This window comes from Eptesicus fuscus, chromosome 5, assembly GCF_027574615.1.
Source record: "Eptesicus fuscus isolate TK198812 chromosome 5, DD_ASM_mEF_20220401, whole genome shotgun sequence".
Taxonomy (NCBI): domain Eukaryota; kingdom Metazoa; phylum Chordata; class Mammalia; order Chiroptera; family Vespertilionidae; genus Eptesicus; species Eptesicus fuscus.
The window spans coordinates 63,517,714-63,542,079 of record NC_072477.1 but is presented as its reverse complement, the minus strand read 5'-3'; the positions used below and the strand labels follow the sequence as shown (position 1 = coordinate 63,542,079).

The following is a 24,366-nucleotide window of genomic DNA, read 5'->3' as shown; positions in this document are numbered from 1 at the left end:
TGATATCCCTTATGATTTTTTTTGAGTCTCAAATGTATTTTTTACTTTAGAGATGTACGGAATATAAATTGATTTGGGGGTTTGTTATAAGGGGAATACAAATATGGAAATAGCAGCTCTTGTTAAAACAGTGATAACCAGATTATATATTTCTTATTTCTAGGGCTTCTTCTATTTGTATGTGCTAAAAAAAGGAGGAAAGTCTGTTGAGCTAGGACAGTGGTTGGCAAACCGCAGCTCACGAGCCATATGCGGCTTGCGAGCCGCGGTTTGCCGCTCTGTTGACTAATGAGTTTGCTGACCACTGGATTAGACTAAATGTTGCCGTGTAGTTGGAAGCTGTGAGGATTAGGCAATTGTGGCATATTGTGTGCAAAGAGGTAAAGGGTAGTATATGACAGTGGTCGGCAAACTCATTAGTCAACAGAGCAGCAAACCGCGGCTCGTGAGCCACATGCGCCTCGCGAGCCGCGGTTTGCCGACCACTGAGCTAGGAAATAGTGAACAAAAAAATGCTATTTCAATAGACACTCAGTGACCATCCACTGAGAACAAACCACTGTACTCAGCACTGACATCAAAAATACAGAAGACATTGTCTGTTTCCTGAGTTTAAGTCTTATAAGAAGAATGAGATTAGGTTGATGGTAACTCAGTAACTTAAAGAGAAGAAACTTTGCAGAGCCTTAGCCAGTTTGGCTCAGTGGATACAGCGTCAGCCTGTGGGCTGAAGGGTCCCAGGTTCGATTCCAGTCAAGGGCACATGCCCAGGTTGTGGGCTTGGTCCCCAGTAGGGGGAGTGCAAGAGGCAACCAATCAATGATTCTCTCTCATCATTGATGTTTCTGTCTCTGTCTTCCTCTCCCTTCATTTCTGAAATCAATTAAAAAAAATATATATATATATATATATATATATATATATATATATATATATAAAAGAAAATATGTTTGTGGGATAAAGCTATACTTACTATAAAAAAAAAAAAGAAACTTGGCAGAGAAAACCAGCATTTAGGAGCAATGCCATCTTTACTCTTTGTCTGTTTCTACCTTGAGTTATTTAACACTTACTATCTTTTACAACATTTTCTTTTTCACTAGGCACAACACCAATACTGGGCGATGGCTGACCCGGTTCCGAGCTGTGTGGGACCCTAAACAAGAAGACTGTGTCATAGTTGGCAGCATGGCCTATCCACGACGGGTGGAAATCTTCCATGAGACAGGGAAGCAGGTGCATTCTTTCCTTGGTGGAGAATGCCTGGTTTCTGTGTGTTCCATCAATGCTATGCATTCAACCCGGTATATTTTGGCCGGAGGTAATTCCAGTGGGAAGATACATGTTTTTATGAATTAAGAAAGTTGCTGGGTTTTTGCTTTAGCAATATTAATTTGTTCAAATTAATTAGTGTCTATGTAGCAAATATAAATTGCTTTATTAATAGGAACTATGAGCAGAATGTACTTTTAGTGAAGGAGAAACCTTGGTTATTTCTACGGGTTGGGGAAAAAATTTGAGGGAGGCTGTGATGCCTTCAGCACTTTAATCAGGCAGTATGTTGGGAAGCTGTAACATTAATAATTTTAAAGCTTTGAATGATTAGTATTAAAAACTTTTGTGTTCTAATATGGTTTTTAAAAAATTTTTTTTGGGTGACATTGGTTCATAATAACATTATTTAAGTTTCAGGCATACATTTTTATACTACTGCATCTGTATATACTCTACTGTGTGCCCACCATCTGAAGTCTGGTCTCCTTCTGTCACCATATACTTTACCCCCTTTGCTTTCGTTGCCCTTCCCCAATCCCTCTTCTCTGGTAACCACCATTCTGTTGTTTGTATATATGGGGTTTTTTGTTTGTTTGTTGTCTTTTTATTTTATTTTAAATATATATTTTTATTGATTTCAGAGAGGAAGGGAGAGGGAGAAAGAGACAAACATCAATGATGAGAGAGAATCACTGATTGGCTGCTTCCTGCACGCCCCCTACTGGGGATCGAGCCCACACCCTGGGCATGTGCCCTTGACCAGAATCGAACCCGGGACCCTTCAGTCTGCAGGCCAATGCTCTGTCCACTGAGCAAAACAAGCTGGGGCTATTTATTGCCTTTTTTTTGGGTGGGGGGTATGCTTTATTTTTATTTTTGCTTAAATAAGAACAATGCAACATTCCATACTCCCTCTTTCTACCTTTGGGGATTGATACAGATTTGCTGGGGCCAAAACCTAACATTATGTCGACTTATTGCTGATGGTTAATTGACAGTGTTAGGGACAAAGAAACCTCCATTGCTACCAAAGGGTTGCAAGCTTCAGACATCTAACTGTGGAACTGCTGCTACCCACATAACTGTTTAGGATTCATTCAGTGCTTAACAGACAAGGATTCTTGCACTTAAACAAGCTGATGGTAAACAAGATGTACTGATTTCAACTAGAAAATTTTAAACCACGCTAACATAGCTAATGTGATACTTGTATCATGTAACTTAAGTTCCAGTTCTCTCTTCGGAGTCCTCACCTAGCTGGTTAACAGAGTATTGAATAATGGCCAGATCTTGCAGTTGAGCATCATTCACGAGCTTTTTGTGCAACTGGGCCAATTCATCTTCAAATTCTTTTGTTTCATTGGCAACATGCTGTTCTTTATTTATCTTTAAGCATGCCATATCCTGTATGAACTGGACACGTGCACCTTTAATATTTTGCAGGCTCTGGTTCAGGATATTTCTAGCTTTTTGGGAACAGTTTTGTTGCTTGAGAAACGACTTCTTCAGTTTTTGCTCTTCTAACTTGATGTTCTGCAGAGCTCTCTCCAGCTTTGAAACAAAGTCTCTAATTGCTCTTCATATTTATCATAAAGCTTCTCCATTGGCTCCTGCCCCTTGCTGGGGTTGATTTTGTTGTTGGAGGGGGCACCTTCACCACCACTCTGGCATCTGACCTTGTGCTTCTTCCAGTCCCATCGCCGGTGCTCCTTCCCGCACAGCTAGCCGTACTGCAGGTCTCCCGTCTCCGCCTGCTAGACCTCCTGCTGTCATTGGCTGTGGTGTGGCAGTGCTGAGCGGGAGGGGTTGCGGCTGGGGCGTGGGCAGAGTGGAAGGGCTCATCACTGTGCCTTGCACCCTCAGCCCCTCACTTCAGGGAGGCCTGCTTCCCGCCTTCTGTCTGCCTGGCAGTGTGGCCTGCTGCCTTCGTGCCTCATCAACCCCACATGCTGAGTGAGGCCCTGATGTGTGAGACCCGCCTCCTTGGCCACAGTGGTGTTGACTTGTCTCAGAGGAGCACAGGGCATGTGGGCGCCACCTCAGGTGATTAATACTGTGTGAGGGCTTACAGCCATTTTATCTTTTGTTTGTATCTCCATTGTTTCTCTTCCCTTGTGATTGTGTCTGCTCTTTTAATTTGGCAGTTTTCTATAGGTCCTCTGAACAATTCTTGCAATGCTGGTCGGTGTTGGTAAATTCTCTGTTTTTGTTTATCTGGGAAAGCCTTTATTTCTCCTTCATATCTAAAGGATAACTTTTCTGGATATATTATCTTTGGCTGATGTTCCCTCTCTTTCGGTATTTTCTTAATTTTTTTCCCCCACTCCTGTCTTGTAATGTTTCTACTGAGAAATCTAATTATAATCTAATGGGGTTTCCATTGTAGGTTACAGTGTTTTTCTCTGGCTGCCTTGAGAATTCTTTCTTTGTCATTGATTTAAAAAAAAAAAAGGTTTTTATTGATTTTTAGAGAGAAAGGAAGAGGGAGGGATAGAGAGATAGAAATATCGATGAGAGAAGAACATCGTTGATCGGCTGCCTCCTGCACCCCCCTCTTCTGGAGATTGAGCCCACCACCCGGGCATGTGCCCTGACTGGGTATCAAACCAACGACCTCTTGGTTCCTGGGTCGGCACTCAACTATCAAGCCACACCGGCCAGGCTATCATTGATTTTTGACAGTTTGAATAAAATGTGTTTTGGAGAAGGTCTTTTTGCCTTGATGTAATTAGGTGTTCTGGTAACTTCTATTTTAAAATCCAGTTCTTTCCATAGGTTTGGGAAGTTCATTATTTGTTTGAATAAGCTTTCTGTTCCCTTTTATCTCTCTTCTCCTCTTATATTCTTACTAGTAGCCCATTTGCAGGAAGAATCCTGCAAGCGGCTGCTGCAGCTGCTGCTGCCGCTGCTGCTGCCACCGCCGCCCACCCCGCCCGCCCCGCCCCCCCCCGCCCGCCGCCTCGCCCCGCCCGGGCTTTCCCTCTGGCAGCGACCTTGCTTTCTGCTTTTCCTCCCTCTTCCTTCTAAGTTGTCTTCAGTCTTCACTCCTCCCTCCCTCAGTGTATGCAAATTAACTGCCATTTTTGTTGGGTAATTTGCATATTTGCCCTGATTGGCCAGTGGGCGTGGCTTGGGCGTAGCGAAGGTGCGGTCAATTTGCATATTACTATTTTATTAGGTAGGATTATCTTTATATTGCACTTTTTTTAATGTAGTCAGGTAGTTTTTGTAGAGTTCTTTTCATTTCTCTTAACTCTTAGTTTTCCCTCTTCCTCCTGAGTCATTTGCAAGGTTTCTATCTCAAGCTTGCTGATTCTCTCTTCCATCTGGCTTGCTCTATTTTTCAGTGCTCTCTAGTGCGCTCCTCGTCATCTTTATTGAGTTCTTCAGCTTCAGAATTTATGTTTGGTTCTCTTTCAGTTTCAATCTCTTTGGTAAAGTATTCCTTTTGTTTATTAATTTTATTTCTGAATTCATGAACTCCCTGAGTTTTCTTGTATATATCATTGAGTTTCTTCATAATTGCAATATTGAATTATCTGTCAATTAAATCACCATTTTCCATGACTTTGAGTTTGCTTTTTTGGAGACTTTTCATTTTCTTTCTGTGCTCCCAGGTTAGCTTGGTTGTTCATGGTATTGGATGGGTTGTTTCTCTGCAGCACATTGAGGTCATATAAACTCTTTTCTTGTTTAGATGCTGTTTTGCTTTTAACAATTCAGCAGGTTGGTAGGTATGGTACTTTCTTTTCTCTATACTGCCTGGGGCAGTTCAGCTTTCTTCACCAGGAGTGTGGGGCAAGGGGGGCATTTTCAATCTTGTGGCTCAGCCATTCTTCCAGTAATGGCTGTCTTTGGGTACTGCTGTGCTGTTTAAAGCTTCCCCGCTCTCTTTACTCTCTGCTGGGGAGTGTGGAACAGGGAGGGCAAGTTCATGGTCTCTTGGCTCTGCCCTCCTGCCAGCAAAGGCTGTAGGCACCACTGTGTTTTTTCAAGCTTCCTGGCCACCTCTATCCACCTCTGCCATGATGGGGAGGGAGGAAAGGGAGATGTGTTTTCCCAGAGAGAAACTGCTTTTTGCCCCTCTGATGTTTCATGCCGTAGTGTGAGGGCTGCAGCACGACTTCTCTGCTACTGTGCTTGTTGGAGCCTCAGTGGGCAGCAAACCGTGCCTGTGGCCGCCCCTGTCCTTCTCGTGGACCTGTCTCCCCTCCTAGTTCCAGTGCGCCCACCTTCAGATGTTCGTGGATCTTTCAGGCATGTTTGTGTGTTGAGCAGGGGGTCCTTTGTTGAGTCATAGTTGTCTGGCTTGTAAATTTAAGTTGAGAAACAAAGGAATTCTCTCATTCCGCTGTGATGCTGACTTCCAATATGGTTTTGATTCTATAGTGACATATAGGTTTTGGTTTCTTTTATAGTTTGGAGTGAATATTTATTTCCAGACTCACACTGCAAAGGTCCTGAGTGTCATCTAACTCAGTGATTTGAAACTTACGTTTTTTAACCAAGAACACCTTGCCCCCCACCTCTTAATTAAATCTTACGTGAAATTTCAAAATAATTGCTGAGAGGCTTTGGCTCACGGGGCAGGGCCTGGGTCTGTTTGTGCTCTCCCTTTCTGCTGCCTCCTCTAGGTGGCTCCTGAGGCACAGTTAAGGAATCGATTCCCAGGGCTCCTCGGCATAGGGTTTGGATCTGCCTGATCCCTGGAACCCAGTGTGAGATTGCCCCCAGACCAGTGTTTTCCAGGCTATGAGTTGTAGCTACTCACAAAAATCAATTTAGTGACCATGACCAGCATTAAAAAAAAAAAAAAAAAGGAAAGAAATAATCATGAATAGAAAACATAATTAGAATGAGTATTGTTTTGTGACACTTAGTTGCATATGCATACATATTTGTATGTGTATATGCATATGTGTATTCTGATATAAAATGCATTTCTTTATTGCTGTGGTACAGTCGGTCATGGTTAAAGAAGTGAAAGCTCCTCCTCAGAGGGTCCCAGTTAGCCTTATCTGACCCTGTCTTTAAACTCTCATGAGGCTCAATAGCCTGGTAAGTGAGTAACTTCATTCCTATTCATATTTTTAGGGTAATGTTATGAAACACCACTTTTGTCAGTTCTTCATAAAAATACCTGTTTCAGAAGCTATGGCAATTTGAATTTGTCTTTTGTGGGAAGTGGAGCTCTTAAGTCAGTGACTAATGTTTCTATGTGACATTACCTATCCAACTTTTTTCATTGTTCTTCGTTGCCAAAATACTGTTGAAAGGTTATTGTTAATAGCTTCAGCAATATGTTTGAATTCTAAGAGAAAATATCTTCTCATAATTGTATATCACATAAATGGACATGAGTGGGGAGGTGCAGGGGCAATGGGGCGATAAGGACACATATGTAATACCTTAATCAAGAAAAAAAATGGATATGCATAATTTCCTTAAAGAACAACCCCCACCCCCGAAATAATTTCCTTCTCCGCAATTAAAACGTGTTTTGAGGCTTAGTTTAATAATTGGTTGTGCATGTTTGTAAGGAATAGGAGTTCTCTATTTTCTTGGTGATATGAATACAGAAATTTATAAGTGAGGTGGAAATATTAATTTATGAAATGGAAAGTAAAGCTAAGTGAGGTTGAATTATATTTAAACTGTCCTTAAAATGGTAGGCAAAGCCTATTGGCTTCCTTTCCCTTTCCACACCGCTTAATTTCACAGGTTCTGGAGTGGCTAGTTTGTTCTATGGGGATTGTTTCTTTTTTTAAATTTTGAAAACTTTCAAATTAGTATCATCATTTCAGCTTTGGAAGTTAATTGCCTGGCTTCTGCAATAAATGTTAGCAAATGCTTAATGTTTCTCATTTTTTTTGGTTCCTTTTGCCATTGTAGCTTCATAAACTGTGCCATTTATATTCAATTCCACTTAATAGGGTTCTATCTTCTTGAGGCAATGAAGGAAGGAAGGAAGGAAAGAGAGTGGGGACTTGTTACTTAGGGATAAATTCTGTAATGGAGTAATTGTTTAACTCTAGAAAGCACATAAAAGAAAATCATCTCCCTTAGGAGATCCTTAAACTGCAGTCTGTTGTGAAAGGTATTTCTCCCAGAGACTTGCTTAAAGCTTTGTGTCTTCTATAAGTATTTGTGTATTATGATTGCTCTCTCTCTGTTCAGGATAAACCCTTTTTGTAAGTTTGCCTTTATGATATCTCTTAAGTGTAGAAGCTCTGAATTCCACTTGAGTTATTTCCTTTGAGATAACCGGTGCTTTATTGTTGGTTGCTTTGTTTGTTTGTTTTTTTACTTTAAGGAGGAAGGAGAGAATTCTCATTTTGGGTGGACAGACTTGATCAGTCTAGGAGAGACTGTAAATGATTAGGAATTAATAGAATCTGAGTTGCTTATTCCTCTTTTAGTATTTTGGCCTTTGTGTTTCCTTTCCATAAAGAAGACTTTAAGTTCTCCAGGCCCTAGCCATTTTGGCTCAGTGGATAGAGTGTCGGCCTGCAGACTGAAGGATCCTGGGTTTGATTCTGGTCAAGGGCACATGCCCAGGTTGTGGGCTCGATCCCCAATAGGGGCCATGCAGGAGGCAGCTGATCACTGATTCTCTCTTATGGATGTTACTATCTCTTTTAATTAATTTAAAAAAAATAAATATATATTAAATTAATTAAAAAAAAATATATATATATATTAAAAAAAAGTTCTCCAGGAAAGCAGGGAAGCTTAGGGCTGTGGAAACAAATATTTCAATTCTTTCATCCAGTATATAGTACATGAGAAGGTGGGGACGGCAGACACATGTGCCTTTTCTATCAAACCCAAGAGCAAGAAATATATGCCCTCTCACTTCAGATTCCAAAAACTTAGGCGTCCTGTTCATTAGGCTGTCCCTTCTGTCTTAGTACTTTTTTGTGTGTACAAAGAGATCTTTTAAGAAATGTTTCCTTAAACATTAATAGCTAGAACTGAGTTTGATAGCTAGAACTGAGTTTTAGTTCCAAACACCAGAGAACAATATTGTGGTTCATTTGGATATAAATGTTTGGATTTTCAAATGAAAAGGTGAAGTTTTATGAGGAAGATAACATTTAGCACAGTTAGAGTGAGGAATAAAACATTTATTTTATAAATATATTTTTATTGATTTCAGAGAGGAAGGGAGAGGGAGAGAGAAACATCAATGATGAGAGAAACATCAATGATGAGAGAAAATCATTGATTGGCTGCCTCCTGCACACCCCCTACTAGGGACTGAGCCCGCAACCCAGGCATGTGCCCTTGACCGGAATCGAACCCAGGACCCTTCAGTCCATAGGCCGACGCTCTATCCACTGAACCAAACTGGCTAGGGCAGGAAAAAAACATTTTAAGGTATCTTTTCCTAACATGGAAGCTGATCAAGAGGAAAAGTTTTAAAGTACCTTTTGCCAGTTTGCCCGCTTGATCAGCAAGTTGTAGGGGTGTGTAGAGGAAGCATGTTCGTGAACCAAAACCAGAAGTATGCTCAGGTGCAGAGGGGCTTGGTTATGGTTGAGGAATCCTAAGCAGCGGGAGGGGATTCTAGAGCCCTGAAAGGGTGTGTGCATAAGGTGGCTGCCGTAAATCTGTAGGATCTGGGAAACCACCCACATGCATTGGTCCTTATGGTGGTTATTTCCTTACGCTTTTTATTCTTCAGGTCACTTTAAGCAAAGACTTAAAAAAAACAAACAAAAAACTTCCCCTGGGGACAGGGGAGCATAGGTGTTATTTTATAGGTAGGTAATGGGGACCTCTGAAATTTTGGAGGCTAAGTGGCATAACTTCATCAGTGCTTTATGCAGGTGATCTGCAGGAGAATGGAGGATTGGAGGGCAGGTGGAGTTGAAAACAGGAAGACAATAAGCTAGCAGAGTGAACCCTCATTTCACCTTTTATCCTTATGGAATTTAGAAGACCATTACCATTTTTTTTTAGCCACAGAGTGATGGTTATTACATAATTGGGTGAGATAATGTCATAGGAACATATTTTGTAAGTTGTAAATACGAGGTTTGTGACTGTAGTGGTCACATCCTTCTGTTCCTTTCATAGGAAGTGTTTTCTGTCCTTCCTCTTACTCGAAGCTGGTCTAGAAGCTGGACTATCTGGGTTCTTTGGGCTCTAAGACTGTAACCTTGGGAAAATCACTTCTTGGTTTTCCTCATCAGAAAAAAGAGTACAATTCTCCTTTAAAATTATTTCACACTTACAGCTTCTAAGTTCCTAATAGTATTTACTTTGGGGAGCGGGTTATAAGCAAAATAATTACTTTGATTCCAATCGCAAGTGGCATTCAGCTTTGTAAATCCCACTGGTACCCTTTTATCTATGTGTTGGTAACTTTGAGGATAAAGTGAGACATGGTATAAGTTAAAATAAGAGTCCACTCTTCTATGATATTTAAATATTTATTTAAGTTTAAAAATAATTTTCATGGCACCAATGATTTTATGCTAACTACATACTGAGTAGGTAGAAAAAAGTACATTGCTTTGAAGGAGAATGTAACTTAGAATTTTTGGCACACGAAAGGTTAGCAACTATATATTTTTTAATGAAACTAAGAAATTCACATTTGCAGGTAGTTTACCCTCTACTGCTTAAAGATGCAGCACACTATTCTTTAGTAAGAGTTTTATTTCCTCTGATAGATGAAGCTATGGAAACTATTGCTTTTTCTACAATGAGATCAAACTAATTAAGAGAAAATGGGAGACATAGTGGAACACAGTAAAAGCAGGTTAAAAACTTGAACAATTTTTAATGATGAGGAGATACCAAAAAAGATTAGTCACCAACAAAGGAGGTTTGCTATTCAAGCACTATTTGAAAAGCAAATTGAAGGAAACTTTTCTATATGTATTTTCTGGGATAAGCCCTGGAAAAAAAGAACCTGAAAGTTTCTATTCAGAGAGGAAAATTCAGCTGTTGGAATTGGTATGGACTATTGTACTGTTAGAACTCTAGACACAAGTAATGTACCAGGAACTGGGACACTGCGTCTTTCTTTAATGTGGATATGAATGGTCAGAGTCGAGGCTGTCACTCACTGCATAGAAACACCGTATTCTACAGACTGAGGTAGGAACACTACACTAAAAGGTAATCTGCTCTGTTGCATAAGACAGTAGATATCCATGCTAAAACCAGCCCCCTTTCTCCCGACAGCCTTTTCGTCCCCAAGTCTACTTTTTTCGCTTTAGTTCTGTACTAAATAAAGCCTTTCCTGTACAGATGGTACGTGGCAGTGGCTAGTTGATTCTAAGTGATCCCTAATCTTTACTAGGATCTCCCTCAGTTTGTGTTGTCACTTGGTAAATAGATGTTTGTAGTTCTGCCCCAATTGTTGCTGGTATGGAAATGATCAGACAGGCCCTCTCCCATTCTTAGATTCTGGCTGTGTTTCAGCATTCCAATACTTGGTCTTGCACATCTTGGCCTCAGACATCTCTTTGCTGGTTGGTTGTGCGAGCACCCTTTCAACAAGCAACCCCAGTGCCTCCACTGGGAAGCGGTCCTGGGTCTTTAGCACACGTCAGGAACGGGAGCAGAGCCGATCCTCTTTCTGCCAACATCATGGTAAGGAGCAGTTTTGTTGTATAGATGAGGGTTGGCAAATTATGGCTTGTGGGCCACATTCAGCTCTCTCTTTATAAATAAAAAGGTTTCTTGGAACACAGCCATGTTCCTCCTTCATTTATGTATTACCTTTGGCTGTTTTTGTGCTACGACGGCAGACTTCAATAGTTGCCGTAGACTATGGCCCACAAAATCAAAATAAAAAAAATATTTACTATCTGGCACCTTGAAGAAGCAGCTTACCAAACTTGGTCTAGATGAATGGACATTTAAAATTATATACCCCTCCACAACTCCCCCTCCTCCCCAAAAAAGGAAAACCCCATTTATTCCAAGGCTGTTTGCATTCTATACATGGACATGGTTCTGCCATCTCAGGGGACAATCTAGGGGTGAGCAAACCTAACAGTGACTCATTCTGTTCTGCATTTGGGGCTGCCCAACACCTTAGGGTGCCAGCAGTTGCTCCATTGTTGTGTGGGTCCCAGGAATTGTCCACGGACCCTCTGCTGCAGATGTGGAGGCCCCTGGGGGAGAGCTGAGTCCCCTGTGTCAGGGGCATGGCTGGCCTCAGATTCCTCCTCCTCGATGCTGCAGACCCCAGGTGACTTACACATCCCTCCCTGAGATGAAAACAAGCTCTTGTGTGTGAGTGTGTCTAATAGCTGCCGAGCTTGGGCCTCGGACACCGCACTCCCCTTCCGTGCTGCGCTTCCACGTGCTGCCACCGCCTCCCTCACCGAGGATGGCAGGTGCCCTTTCCTACAGCTTGTTTTTATTTTTCTGATGCAGAGGAGGTCCCTAGGGGGCAGTATTTCTACATCTAAATGTTGGTCTCTGCCACGTTCACCTTCTTTCTCAGCAGGCATCTCGTAGAAATCCTATTTAAAGAGATTATTTTACTGGTTCCTTCCAAGGCTGTTTGTTGATGTTGGAATTCTATTTTCTGAAGCTTTTCATTCTCAGGATCAGTTTCTTTCTTGCATCGTTTAGTTCATCAGGCTCTATTTTCTTAATCCATATAGTAAAAACAAAATATGAATTGATAAGAAAATAACATTTTGTTGTTAAAATATAAATTGAAATAGTCTTTTTGTTTTTTTTTTTTGTGGGGGGCGTTGTACAAAATAAGCACTGCTCTCTGAATCTCAACAGTCTCTCAGGTACCTTAGCTCTGGTTTCTGTTAAGTACATTTTGTCTAACATTTCTGACAGTCCTATCTCTGGTACGACTCAATTCATCTAATGTCTCTGGAGCACTATAAAAGTCTTGAGGTTCTTCCGAAAAAAAAAAAAAAATCACAGAAGTCAAAGTTCATTATACAAAACTCATGGTGACGCCCACTAGGATCTAGTCTAAGGGGACAGACTTACCCCACCCCTGCTGCTGCTGCTGCTGTAGCGGTGGTCCCTTCAGATGCCCACTCTGCTCAGATTTGAAAAAAAAAAAAAGGAAAAGAAAATCCAACTCAGACCATCATAAGAAGCAACTTTTCATTTAATCGTTCTACATGGATGTTTACTTTTTTAAAAGCTCTGTCTGGCCAGAAAACTTAGACGTATTCACTGTCCAGACCCCTGGTCTGCCCCACTGAGGCTGCAGTGATGAGTCTACTCGAACCCAGTAGAAAAGCTCCTGCAGAATACAGAAGACAACAGCTCTCTAGTCTTCAACTAGTGTCCCATCTGCTAGGTGACACTACTGTGATAATCAGTAATAATAAAATAAATTATTTTTATTTGATACTTTCAAAATAATACACATCTATGAAAAATCAAAATTCAAAGCCAAAAGTTAGCCTGCATATTGGGAGGATGAGAAACAGAGTCGCCGAGCCTTTCTTGAGAGAACCTCTGAAGGAAATGAGCTTTCCCAGTTTGTTTAGACAGGGCATGAGCCTATCCCCTTCTTCTTCTGGGAAACAACCCTCCTAGGCTGTGGACTTTGAGTCATGAAAGGAGGACTTGGTACATGTGCCGATGGTTCCGCGATGGGTCCCATTGCTGGGAAGGGGTAGCCGGGCTCCTTGGTCCACCTGGCTAGTTATTAGGAGGAGTCATGTCTTCTCAGGTGTCAATGAGCAGGCTCACCACTGAGCGGATTTTGCAGGCAAACCATCGCCTGAGGGGACAAAAGTATTGATAGTGGAATTGTTCGAACTCGGGGGTCTGACGGATATCTCGGAAAAAGGCAATGTCAAGGTCAGACTCGGTAAGGATGATCAGGAGGAGGAGCAAAACAAAGAGGAGTCCCATGGTCACAAGGAGCAAACGGAGGACACTTAAAACAAACTTATTCACCTGTTCCTCCTCTGGCCTGCCGTGCCCCTGACACAGGGCCCTCAGCTCTCCCCCAAGGGCCTCCACATCAGCAGTGGGGGTGCTGGCCTCAGACTCCTTCTCCTCCTCGATGCTGCAGGTGGCCCCGTTGATCTGCCGGGAAAGCAGCATCAGCTCCAGGCTGTGCTCGGCCACAGGGGTGGGCAGCATGCTGTCTGCAGGGCTGTAGGCCTCGTCTGCGATCACGGCGACTCGCTCATTGCTGTCTGCCCGGCTGCTTCTCACGTGAGGCAGGAAGGTGTCCCCATGAGAGGAGGAACGCACCGGGGTGGAATGGGCACTGTCCCGAAGGGACTCTAGGCCTGGGAAGGCAAAAGGAGCGTGAGTAGGCTTTCTGTATCAGCGCACACTTGCTTTTCTTTTTGTTTATAGTTTTGGCTACATTTGTTAAAGATTGTGCCATTCCTGCCTCTGGTGTCCTGGGCCTGGTTTCAGCCCCAATTGGAAAGAGGCTGAATCGCAGACTATCCCTGGTGGAGAGCTGGGGCCACAGTTCAGGGAGCTCAGGTATGCCTCTTGGGCTGAGGGCCTTGAGAGGCAGGAGTGGGGAGGATAAGACTGTTCTGCCTGGGCCTCATCTAATGCTGATTCTGGAGCTGAGTGTCCTTTTGACAGCCTAGCGCACAGCTCCTTGAGCTCATGAGGCATCTTTTCTGCAGTTGCTATCGGTGTCTTCAGCCTCCCAGTTCTATCTGTCCTGACCCTGTGGGACATGACAACCCTATCTGCTCTTCCTCTCTTTTCACCTTAGGATGATCTGGGTCCAGCATAGGCTGAGTCCCTATTTCAGACACTCCGGAGTGCAGAGCGAACTTTGGGTGAGGGGGAAATTCTCTTACATTTTTGAGGAGGAAGGGTCTGTGGCCCCTAAAACTACCAATTATCTCTTTATTTTCCCGGATGGAGCATTTCTTTCCAGGGCTCAAGCTCTGGTAGGGAAAAACAGGAGCCAGTTACTCCCGCAACCCAACAGCCCAGAGGCTATGGGCTCGGAGTCACCGGAGGCTCACATCACAGTGCTGCCGAGGGAACGGCGTCCTGTTTCAGGTTCAGCATCTGTGTTTCCCATTCCTGGCCATCCTGGCGGTGTCAGAGTGGCTCTCCCTGCCTTTGTGGCCTGTGACAAGAGAAGCCAGTCCCCTTCTGTTGCTCTGAAATGGACTCTGACTGCCCAGACGGGGAAAGGTTTGACCTAACCAGCTGACAGGGGAGTTTTCTGGTTCAGGGCTAGTTCAGAAGCCCAACGGTCTCCTTGTGGTCCTAGCTGTATTTTGTTTGTTCCCATGCTAAAATCTTAAATTTGTATAATGGCTTAAACTTTTTAAATAAAGAACTTTAATTTTATCTTTTAACAACTCCATGAAGTAGTGAGGGTGAGAGGTTACGGAACTTTCCTAAAGTCTGGTTGGTTGCTAATGGCAAAGGCAAGGAGAGAATCCAAGCATCTTTCTAGTTCATGGAGCTAATGATCATGTAGTTGGATTATGGGCAGTGGGACAGTGGGCAGGATGAATTAAGTCAACAGCCGGCACCTTCCTTAGATTTAGGTCCTAACTGTCCAAGAAACTGTCCTGCAGTAATGTGACATTAAGAGCCTGTCCCTGTTCCAGCGCCCCTGACACTCCTTTGGCCTCTGCTTCCCCAGCACTCCTCCCCGATCTCCCCATGTGCACGTGCAGCCCGAGGAATATGTACCTACGAGTGTGTAAGGGATCCCCGATAAAACAGAAACCTTCAGGCCCTGATTACACATGGTGTTGGCTCAGCTCCTTTCCCAGACACTCCTCTGGCCCCCTTTTCTCTGGAGCCTCAGTCCCCCTGCACAGGGCATCTCACACCCTTTCATGGGGCTGCCCCCTCAAGGACAGCTCTGACTGCCAGAGCTTCCAAAGTCTGACAGCTTAGCAACCAGAAGCCACTTCAGTGCAAGCTTAGCCTGGCCTGCAGTTTAGCCCTAAGCGGGGAAGGAGAGAGGCAAAGTCTGTGACATCAGAAAGCACGCATTAGAGGGACACCAGCAGCCACATTACACTGAATTGTTGGTGCTCAGTAAACAAGATAATGGACACGTATGCATTTCTAGTAATGTCTGACCAAGTTACTCTGTAAATGTTAGTCGTCTGCTCCCTCAGCAGACCTCACCTGTATCACCCCTCTGTCAGCTTAGTCCTGTACAGAACTTCAGGTGTCACTCAACCACCACCCGCCTCGCCCCTCCATCAAACCTGTTATTCTGGGGGGATGGGGTGGGATCTGGGTGAGTGGCACAGCAAAACGGAGAACTGCCTTTGTTACCTTGGAGGTGCTCCAGCTGATTGCCTTGCCCAGAGGTGGCTCCCAGTGGGCTCGGGGGCACCGCGGTCAGGAGCCTACCCTGCAGCCGGGGCCCCATCCTCAGGATGCGCACACTCAGGGGCCGAAGGCAGTGATTAGTCAACCGGAGCTCAACGCGGACTCTGGTGTGAATCTTAATCAGACTCTTCCCCATGGTAGCCCAGGAAAGCCGACACTTCTTCAGTGGAAACCAGCTGATCTCTTCATGGAAACCAGCCGGGCAGGGAGAGACAGAGGGAAAGGACGGAAAACCAGCGAGGGACAGAAGATCTGTGCTGATCTCAGCCCGCGGCAGCCCCTTCGCTGTGCCTCCCGTGCTGGCGGGAGGTCAGCTCCATGAGCCGCAGAGCAGGCTGAGCTGCAGGGAAGGAGCCGCTCGAGAGGCCCATGTTATCAGGGGACTGGATTCAGTCAGAAGCACTTAGAGCCATAAAAAGTCATGCTTCCCAGCCTGTAGCTGGTTCCCCGAGGCCCGTATTAGGGCCCTAGACCTCTCAGAGTGTGACAGACAGAGGGCAGGGAACGGTGCCGAGGGCAGGGGAATCAGGGCTGTTCAGAAAATTCCGGGTTTGAAACTACACAGACATTGGGCTTTGGGTGAGTGGCTCTGAAGTGTGAGGAAGTGGCTCGGGCTGGAAATGGGCTGTGTCCCATCCTCCGCTGGGATGAACCTGGTGGCTTCAGCCTCAGGATGGATGGGAAGAGGGGACACGTAGGGGGAGAAAGTTATATTTCCTCAAAAGAGGAGGAGAAAATCATTCCACTTTCCTGAGGGGAACACCCAAAAGAAGAGGGACAGTGTGAGCCACACTCTGTTCTGCTCCGTCTGACAGGGGGATAGACTCAGGCTGTTGTGTCTGATGACGGACCTCAATAATTCCATACCTTGCTTAGTGATTATACTTGGTAGTTTACAAGGCACCTTCCACATTCACACCCCACTCTACAGTGGGGGCAACAGGCTCAGAGGGTAAACAACCTGCCCCAGAAAGTCCGCGGCAGAACTCTGATGAAACCTCACCTTGGCCTTCCTGACCAGGGCCCTGCACTGGGCTGGCTGCCGGCCCCGGCGTGCTTTGGCACTACACCAGCTTCCCTGCAACCCATGGCTAGGAAGATGCCCCTTGTTTACAAATGGAACAACAAAGACTCTCAGATAATTAAGGCACTTGGTGGTGGTTGCCCAGCCAGGGTTCTCAGCCCCCAGAGAACCATACTCCGGTGATGCAGCGTCAGTGACACAAACCAGGGGTCCTCCCCGAGAGAGACGTCCTTTCTAACTTGGTTTTCATGAACAAGCAGCAGCATTCGCTCAGAAAAGACAAAGGGCCTTCCCTCCCCAGCCTCCAAGACAGAAACAAGTTTGAAATAATCCTCCTGCTTGAGATCTGAGGTCCTACAAACCGTCCTCATCAGGAGTGAAAACTGTACACCTGTATCCAGCCTGCAGGGCCAGCTGGGCAGGGACAAAAGCAGGAGGGCACTATTCCTAGAGTCTCCTGACAGTATTAAGTACCCAGACACGGGAGCGGTATCGCCTCAGGCTGCTGGGGTATCTAGTTCTGAAGATACACAGACTTTGTCTCTCTACCTCCACCTACTCCAAAGGGAGAGAAGGGTGAGAGAGATGGGCATATTGGGTTTCCTAAGATAATGTTAAAGAATTCAGGTAGCGAGAGGGCAGGCTTCTACCACTGAAGTAAAGGTGGTGGCAGTTATTGGAATGCTTCAGAACCAAGAGTTTTTTTTATTTTTTTGGTTAACTGCCCCAGGCCACTCTGATCACTCAAGCTGTGGAGATCGGTCAGATCTGGAAAACAAGTGAAAAGCCTCTGGATGGAAAGCAGTTTCAGAACTGCGTGGGACCTGGTAGAGCCCACATGCATTGTTTCCCAAAGGCCTACCCCAAATACTCTCAGATCTACAACCCTCCTGGGTTATACAGCTCAGCGGGGCTGGAGGGGATCCCCTTTCCCCTGACACCCAGCCTGTGTGCCCATCCCCTGGGTGAAACCTCCTCCCTACCATCGGAGAAACTCGCTGCTGTCTCCAGTGCAAATTCACTTCTTTTTAAGGTCCCCGAGTGGAACTGGTCTAAGTCGCAACTCGGAGAAATCTGTGGTCCTCTTACCTTCCATCTCCAGAGCTCATGCTTACCTTCCATGATGGAGATGTGAACAGCTCTTCTCCGGGTCCTGGGGACGCTGCTCAGCCTTGGGCCATGGGTTATGGAGGGACAGCTGCGGCTGGGAACCATCCCAGCTCTGAGGGTGAAGGAAAAGAACAGCTTAGTGTACAGATAGCTGTGGTCAGGACTCCGAGTTGAGGAGTAGCTACTACAATTGTCTGGTCGTTGAAGTTTTATTTTGTTTTTTAAAAAATGTCTAATACCTGCTTTCGGATTCCAATCAGAGACACTCCTTATATCCCAGACCCACCAGAACCTTCCTTTAGTGTGGCAATGGTGCCACTGGTTTCTGAGCAGGATGGTGATAATCAGTGCTCCCGAAAATGGACATGGCAGCCTCCCTTGATTCCCATCAGAGGTGGCAGGGGGCTGTGTGTAAAGGGCCAGGTAGTAATGCTCCCATTCCCAGAGGTCAGGCTGGTTGACAAACCCTAGCTCCCTTGGCCAATCAGATTCCTTCTGGGTCTCATTGGGTTCTAGGAGATGGGCTCCTGGAAATGTATGCATGAAGCATGATCTCAGAACTAGTTTACGAGGGGGTGTGAGTGGGGTGTGGGGCTATCCCTGGCTTTTCGTAATGAATTGATTCCTCAACCAATGAAATCTTGCTGCTTGGATATGTCCTCCATGGTGTATGACCAATTTCAGGACCTGGGAGGACAGACAGAATTACCCAGGAAGGTCTCCTGGGTCTGACGTACTGTCTGCATTAGCCCGCTCTCCCCGTTCTCCATTCCACTGGATGGGTCTCTTCACCGCTTCTGCCCTGTTCTCCTTCCCCTTTTGGAAGCCATTGTGGCCAGAATCTTCACATTAGTCCAACTGCTGGCTCTTCTGAAGTCCCGGGACCTGAGCTGGAACTGCTTTTAGGGGAAGCCCCTGGCAGCCTACCTGTGGATTTCCGGTGGCTCCCGTTTGATCTGGGCACTCGACTCCATTACTTCCTTTGCAACTCGGCCACTGTAAGCAGCATAATAAAACAGCAGCAAGAAGTGAGACAGCGCTCCAGGACTGGGCTCCTCTCCAAGCTCTCAGATTACTTCGGTTGAACTGGGAAACGGCCTCTGGCCCACCCCTTCCCAGTGTTTAGGCCACCGAGAGAGAATTTACCCCCGCAAGCAAGCCTAAGGTGTCCTGACAGCTGATCTTAGAGAGCCCTCTATCTCTGGAGTCCTTTGGATCTTTCCTTCTCATTTAGGAATGATTCCTCATTGTCCAGGATGTTCCAAAAATATTGCAAAAAAAGAGAAATCTTTAGACAGACATGAGAAGAATTACTGTTACAGTTCTTATTGTGCTGCTGTTGTAAAGGCAGGAGGAGAAGGTACTCATTTAAAACCCTGCAGACCCAGCTGCAGGGAGGGAAAGAACAAAGGGCCAGGAGGCAGACTTTGATGGGAACCTCAGGCTTTTCTGGAGGTTTCCAGTTTCTTTGTTCTCAAGGGGAAGGACCACTGAGTCATTGTTCTGGAGGGAAGGGTCTGAAAATAGGTCCATAACGGTTACTTACTGTCACTATTTACCTGTATCGGAACCGGCTCCCCTTAAAGAATAAGTTGCTGCTGGACACTGTACGGACTTGGCTCGACTTCTCCAGCCTGCAGCAAGGCAAAGTCCTGTGTGACCGACGGCCTGCGACCGGCTCCCGGGCCAAAGAGCGCATTCCCAGCTGCTTCCACAGCAAGAAGGCTCTCCCAGCCCTGCTGGTCTCTGACTCTCCTTCAGGACTGGAGGGCCGTGTGCACGGCCTCAGTGTCAGGGACAGGCATACTGAACCCCCCTTTCTTGTTGTTGTTGTTAATCCTCACCCGAGGGTATTTTCCCATTGATTTTTTTAGAGAGAGTGGAAGGGCGGGAGATATATATATATCTCAATTGGTTGCCTCCCACATGTCTCTAACCAGGGCCGGGGATCGATTCTGCAACTGAGATGTGTGCCCTTGACCGGAATTGAACTGGGGACCCTTCAGTCCATGGGCTGATGTTCCATCCATTGAGCCAAACTGACTAGGGCTGAACCCCACTTTCATGTCATCGTGAGGGGTTCACCTGGGAGACTGAGAGAGTAAATGTTAGGGATGATAATCTGGGGGAATAATAGAAGGCCACCCACTGGATCTCAGCCAGGCAGAGTGTTTTCTCTTTAGCCTCCGTCTTCTTACCTATAAACTAATGGAGCTGAGACTCTGTGGCCTCAGGAGACCTTTCCAGTCCTAGTATTTGGTGATTCGCATTCATGTCTAGGTAACTGCCTTCCTAGTCCATCTCCTTCTTGGAGAGCCCTAAAGTGTATTATCACATTAAAGACTCTGAGAAGTCCAGAAATGAAGAAGCTAGCCTAACTTCAATAAAAGTTCCATCACTTACTTAAACTTGGAACCATTCTCTCATCCCCAGTGCCCATTAACCTCCCTTTCAAGGCTGTAGAAATAGCTGATGTGGACACTCAGGAAGGCCACGGTCACTGTAAAACGTCCTTTTGGGTGACTTCTCTGATCCCACTTAGAAAAGGAAGTGTAGGCAGAGCTGCCCAGAGTGAAGTCTCCCAAGACCCAACTCAGCCACGACATGTCTGGGTGCCCATGCTGCTCATCTGCCAGGAACCCATCGAGGTCTGAAGCCTCTGCCGCGAGGGGGCAGTGAATATTTAGGGAGCTGTCCCCACAGTCCATGAACAGCAGTTCCTGAGAGCCACCCGCCCCACCTAGCTCAGGACTCTGTGAGGCTCAGCCCATTGCCCTCCTGCCCAAGCACATTCTTGAGTCCGACCTGGCTCCCTTCATAGCACTGGGCACTGGCAGGAATCTGCGAATGAGAGATGCTCAGAGGCCCAAGTAGCCGCTGCTAGACACTTGGCATAACTGGGGATCTGACTTCTAACACTAATTAGAACATTGAGTAGTTAATGAAAAACAGTGAAGGACGACCTTGGTTTCCACTGTGGGTGTTGGCAGGGCTAACTAGGTCTGGAGGTCTATTAATGGAAAGACTCAGAACCTGAGTTTGGTCACAGGTTCAGAAGCACCGTTCTGTTCCCATGACACAGACAGAAAAGTAAAGGCCTCCAGAAATGGTGCTGAAATGTTTGCTTGGCTTCCCTGGGATACCAGGGACTGAACAGGAGGGAAATTTTGACCATGCAAAAGTCTTTTCCAAGTGTCTTCTCTTAGATGAGAAGAATAAAGACAACTCAGGTTAGAATTCAGGCCATCCATTCAGTTCATCCTTGATTCTGTATCAGATGCACAGAAATTGTTAAGCAGTTCAGGAAGCCTGTCCCAGAAACAACGTCTGGGGCTGTGGTCACAGTAACAGGGAGGAGACCAGTTCTGCTGGCCAGCATCCCATAGAGGCCAGTAGGTAGCAGAGTCTGCTCACTGGGAAGAAGGATGCCACTTCCGTCCCCTACGCTGCCCCCAAAGCCTAGAGCAATTCTGCTCTCTCCTCCGGTTACTGGAGGGAGAACAATGGCATATCCGGCAGAACATATACTCCACCCTTTTGTCTTACGTTGTCCTGATTAAGATACAGCTTATTAAAGCATAAATCATTGCATTCTGTTTTCAAAACAAGACCAAGGGTTTTGGTGAAACATTCTATCTGGCATCACTCCAGTTTCTCAATGGGCTATTTCTTTGCTCCCTAATACCTTTATGACCACTTTTCTTAACGAAAACTAAGCACAGCCCGGCCGTGGTTGGGCGTTGACCTATGAACCAGGAGGTCGCAGTTTGATTCCCGGTTGGGGCACATGCTTGGGTTGTGGGCTTGATCCTCAGTAGGGGGGCGTGCAGGAGGCAGCCAATCAGTGATTCTCTCTCATCATTGATGTTTCTATCTCTCTCTCCCTCTCTGAAATCAATAAAAATATATTCTTTTAAGAAAAGAAAACTAAGCACAAACCCCTCAAATACTTGACAAAATTCTTTGGTAAGCAAAGCTGTCTTTGGTCCAAAGTGGGCTTCTCAGAACCAGACAAGTCCTTGCCCCCCTCCAGCTACTCCATCCCAGGCTCCTGGGCACCTGGCCACACCTCTGGCACTGACACTCCAGGAAGGGCTAGAGTCCATGCCAGCTTAGCACCAGGTCACTCACTGGGGTATGGGCCCAGGGTCTCTCTAAGGCTTAGGGAACTGCTCTGGGTGAGCCTGCTCCGCGGAGCTGTTGTATTCTGAGCTGTCTTAGGGCTCCGCCCGGCTCCAGGGGGCCAGTTTGATTTGAGTCAGGCACCTATGGGCTTTTCCTGGTCCAAGCCTTACTCTGAAAACCTACAACTGCTTTGCCACAGAGGGCTGACCAAGGACATCACAACTTAGGCAACTCTACTGAAACATTTCCAGATCTCAGCTCTGTCCCTCCAGGGGTACACCCAGACACCCGAAGAGGGGTCTGAGTTTTATAAGGAAGCTAGCCTCGTCATCTCACGTCTCATTTCTGAAAGCCGCCTGTCCATCATTCCTCTGAAAGTAGCTTTTCCCGCATTGGCTCTGACAATGACGGTCCCATACCCTTTGTTGTCTACTCACTTGTAGAAGGCTTGGTTCTCAATTCCGCATTTCCAGAGGTGCTTGCAGGCTTCTGGAGTTGGAGCAAAATATGTGAGAATAATTTTCTTTTCCTACAAAAAAAACCCCACATAGAAACAGCTGAGTGGGGGTGGAGAAGTGAAGGGTGACGTAGACCAGGACACTGACCCCCGAGCTGTCTGGGGACTCCCATGACTCTCCCAGGCTGCAGATGGGGAAGGGGCTGGCTAGTTGGAAGAGAAGGTCTGGGGACCCCTGGGCAGAGCTCAGGTGTGTAAGTTCACACCCGGCAGGGCCAGTGAGCAAGTCTCAGCTGGCACACACCGAACCAAGAAAGCCCTCACCAGAGAAGGTGGCACTCATTTAAAATGGTCCTTTTCTTCTTTTGTATTTATTATCTTGGAATCTTCATATGGAAGCAAAGGAATTTTATTTTGCATTTCCTGGAGGCATGGAACCTCTGGGCGTCATCAGCATCCCTGAGGAAGCCCTATGTTCCTCTCCTCCTCTCCCTCCCTCACCTCCAGGCCTGGACCTTGGTCTTGGCTTAACCTGCTGGTGGCTTAGCTCTGCCTGGACGGAGCACTTTGGTTCAGCCCTGGCCGTCACGAACCATCCTAGCACCCCAGCCTTCCTGAAAAGAAGGAAGCCGGCACTCACCTCTTTCTGACTTACGTATAAGTAGAAAGTCTTCCCTTCAAATTTCAGCTTGGTCACCTCGTTCCTAGAAGCACAAAGACAGCAGCAGTCACCGCGCTGTGCGCGGCCTGTTCACAGTCACGTCTTGCAGATGCACAGCCCACCCCAACTGGAAGGGGCTCCAGGCACAGACACGGTTTTAGCCAAAATCAGAACTAAAACAAGACAGCAGCGCAGAGGCCTTAGAGAACAGTTGTTGAAATAGTTCAATCCACAGTTTTCTGGTCAAACTCTAATGGGTGACAGGGGGCTTTCAGGCTCACCAACAGTGGCTGGGAAAGGGGCCCAGCAGGGGAAGTGAGTCTCGGTGAGAGGTGCTGGGCCATTTAGGGTTTGGTTCATAACACAGGTGCATTATCTAGATGGGACTATCAAACATAAGGTGCCACAGTAGCTGATGAGGCCAAAGTTCAAGATACAGCAAATAATGAAAGACAATGCAACCAGGTTCTGAGGGAGTTGAGTCTTTCGGGGGACTGTGCCACTGGATGGAAAATGCAGTTGAGTGCAGACAAATGTCAAATGATCTCAGGGAGGGGGCGGAACAACATACCAAAGAGAGAACAGATTACATGAACAGTCATGCAGCGTACTGACCAGGAAAGGGGCTTAGGGGGTTTTGTAGAAAAATCCTTGAAGCCACCAGCCCAGTGAATGGCTGCAGTAAAAGAGGCAAACAGGATACTGGGGTACGTCACCCGTGGGACAGACACAAATCAGAAGAAGTGACATGGTTACTGTACATGGCACGGCTTAGACCTCACCTCCACATACCGCTTGCAGCCTTGGTTCCATTTACAAAATGAAAAAATGACCGGGGTCATGGGTGGCTGTCCCTGAGAGCCAGAGAGCGAGGCCTCAGCGTGGGCCATGCTTCCCTTCCTTCCATTTGCCGGACACGGCTACCCTCTGCAGCCAAAGGCCCTCCCGCCTCACTGGGGGCAGAGTCCTTGTTCTACCCACCGAGGCCCCATGGAGGTCTTGCCAGGCACATGTGCCTGTACTTAGCTCCTTCCCCTCGGCAGTGTTTAGGGAGACTTCCTCAGCATCCCAGGGAAGGTAGTGAGGACCATGCACCCAGTTTACTGCCAGACAAAACTGAGGGGGCAAAGGAAGGCCACTTGTTCCCTGGAAATCATGGCGGGGTCAGGATGAGAGCTGACTCCGTGCTAATACAGGACACAGCATATTCCTTCCCTGTTTGCTTCCCTTCCGACCCATCCATCTCTCACATAAGACAATAAATATCAGCTCATGTATAAACAGGCACACAGATCGTCTAGGCTTCAACAAGAAAGACGGGAGAGTAAGAGTTTTCTATCGGAAGTGAGGTGGGGTTTACATCTATTAGAGCCGAGACCTCATGGAGGGGAGACTCTGCAGACTGAGGTAAAA

General features: G+C 46.2%; 2 protein-coding genes across 5 annotated transcripts in view; one reads left to right on the top strand and one right to left on the bottom strand.

Moving 5' to 3' along the window:
* WDR76 (WD repeat domain 76) overlaps positions 1-1,623 on the top strand; it is a 36,311-nt gene extending 34,688 nt beyond the window's left edge. Inside the window, exon 13 of the mRNA XM_054715556.1 lies at positions 1,104-1,623. Within this exon, the coding sequence (XP_054571531.1) occupies positions 1,104-1,359 (256 nt within the window). The 3' untranslated portion in view covers positions 1,360-1,623. The remainder of the gene's footprint in view (positions 1-1,103) is intronic.
* A 10,438-nt stretch (positions 1,624-12,061) lies between these two features.
* FRMD5 (FERM domain containing 5) overlaps positions 12,062-24,366 on the bottom strand; it is a 286,591-nt gene continuing 274,286 nt past the window's right edge. The window contains exons 9-15 of one of the 4 annotated variants that reach the window (XM_054716291.1): positions 22,933-22,996; positions 22,273-22,364; positions 19,270-19,344; positions 18,638-18,706; positions 17,716-17,822; positions 13,186-13,526; positions 12,062-12,310 (exon numbers count right to left, since the gene is read on the bottom strand). In XM_054716291.1, the coding sequence (XP_054572266.1) occupies positions 12,236-12,310; positions 13,186-13,526; positions 17,716-17,822; positions 18,638-18,706; positions 19,270-19,344; positions 22,273-22,364; positions 22,933-22,996 (823 nt within the window). In that variant the 3' untranslated portion in view covers positions 12,062-12,235. Of the gene's footprint in view, positions 12,311-12,479; positions 13,527-17,715; positions 17,823-18,637; positions 18,707-19,269; positions 19,345-22,272; positions 22,365-22,932; positions 22,997-24,366 lie in introns of those variants that run through there. The other 3 variants (XM_028147641.2, XM_008143074.3, XM_008143073.3) reach the window with 3 other exon arrangements.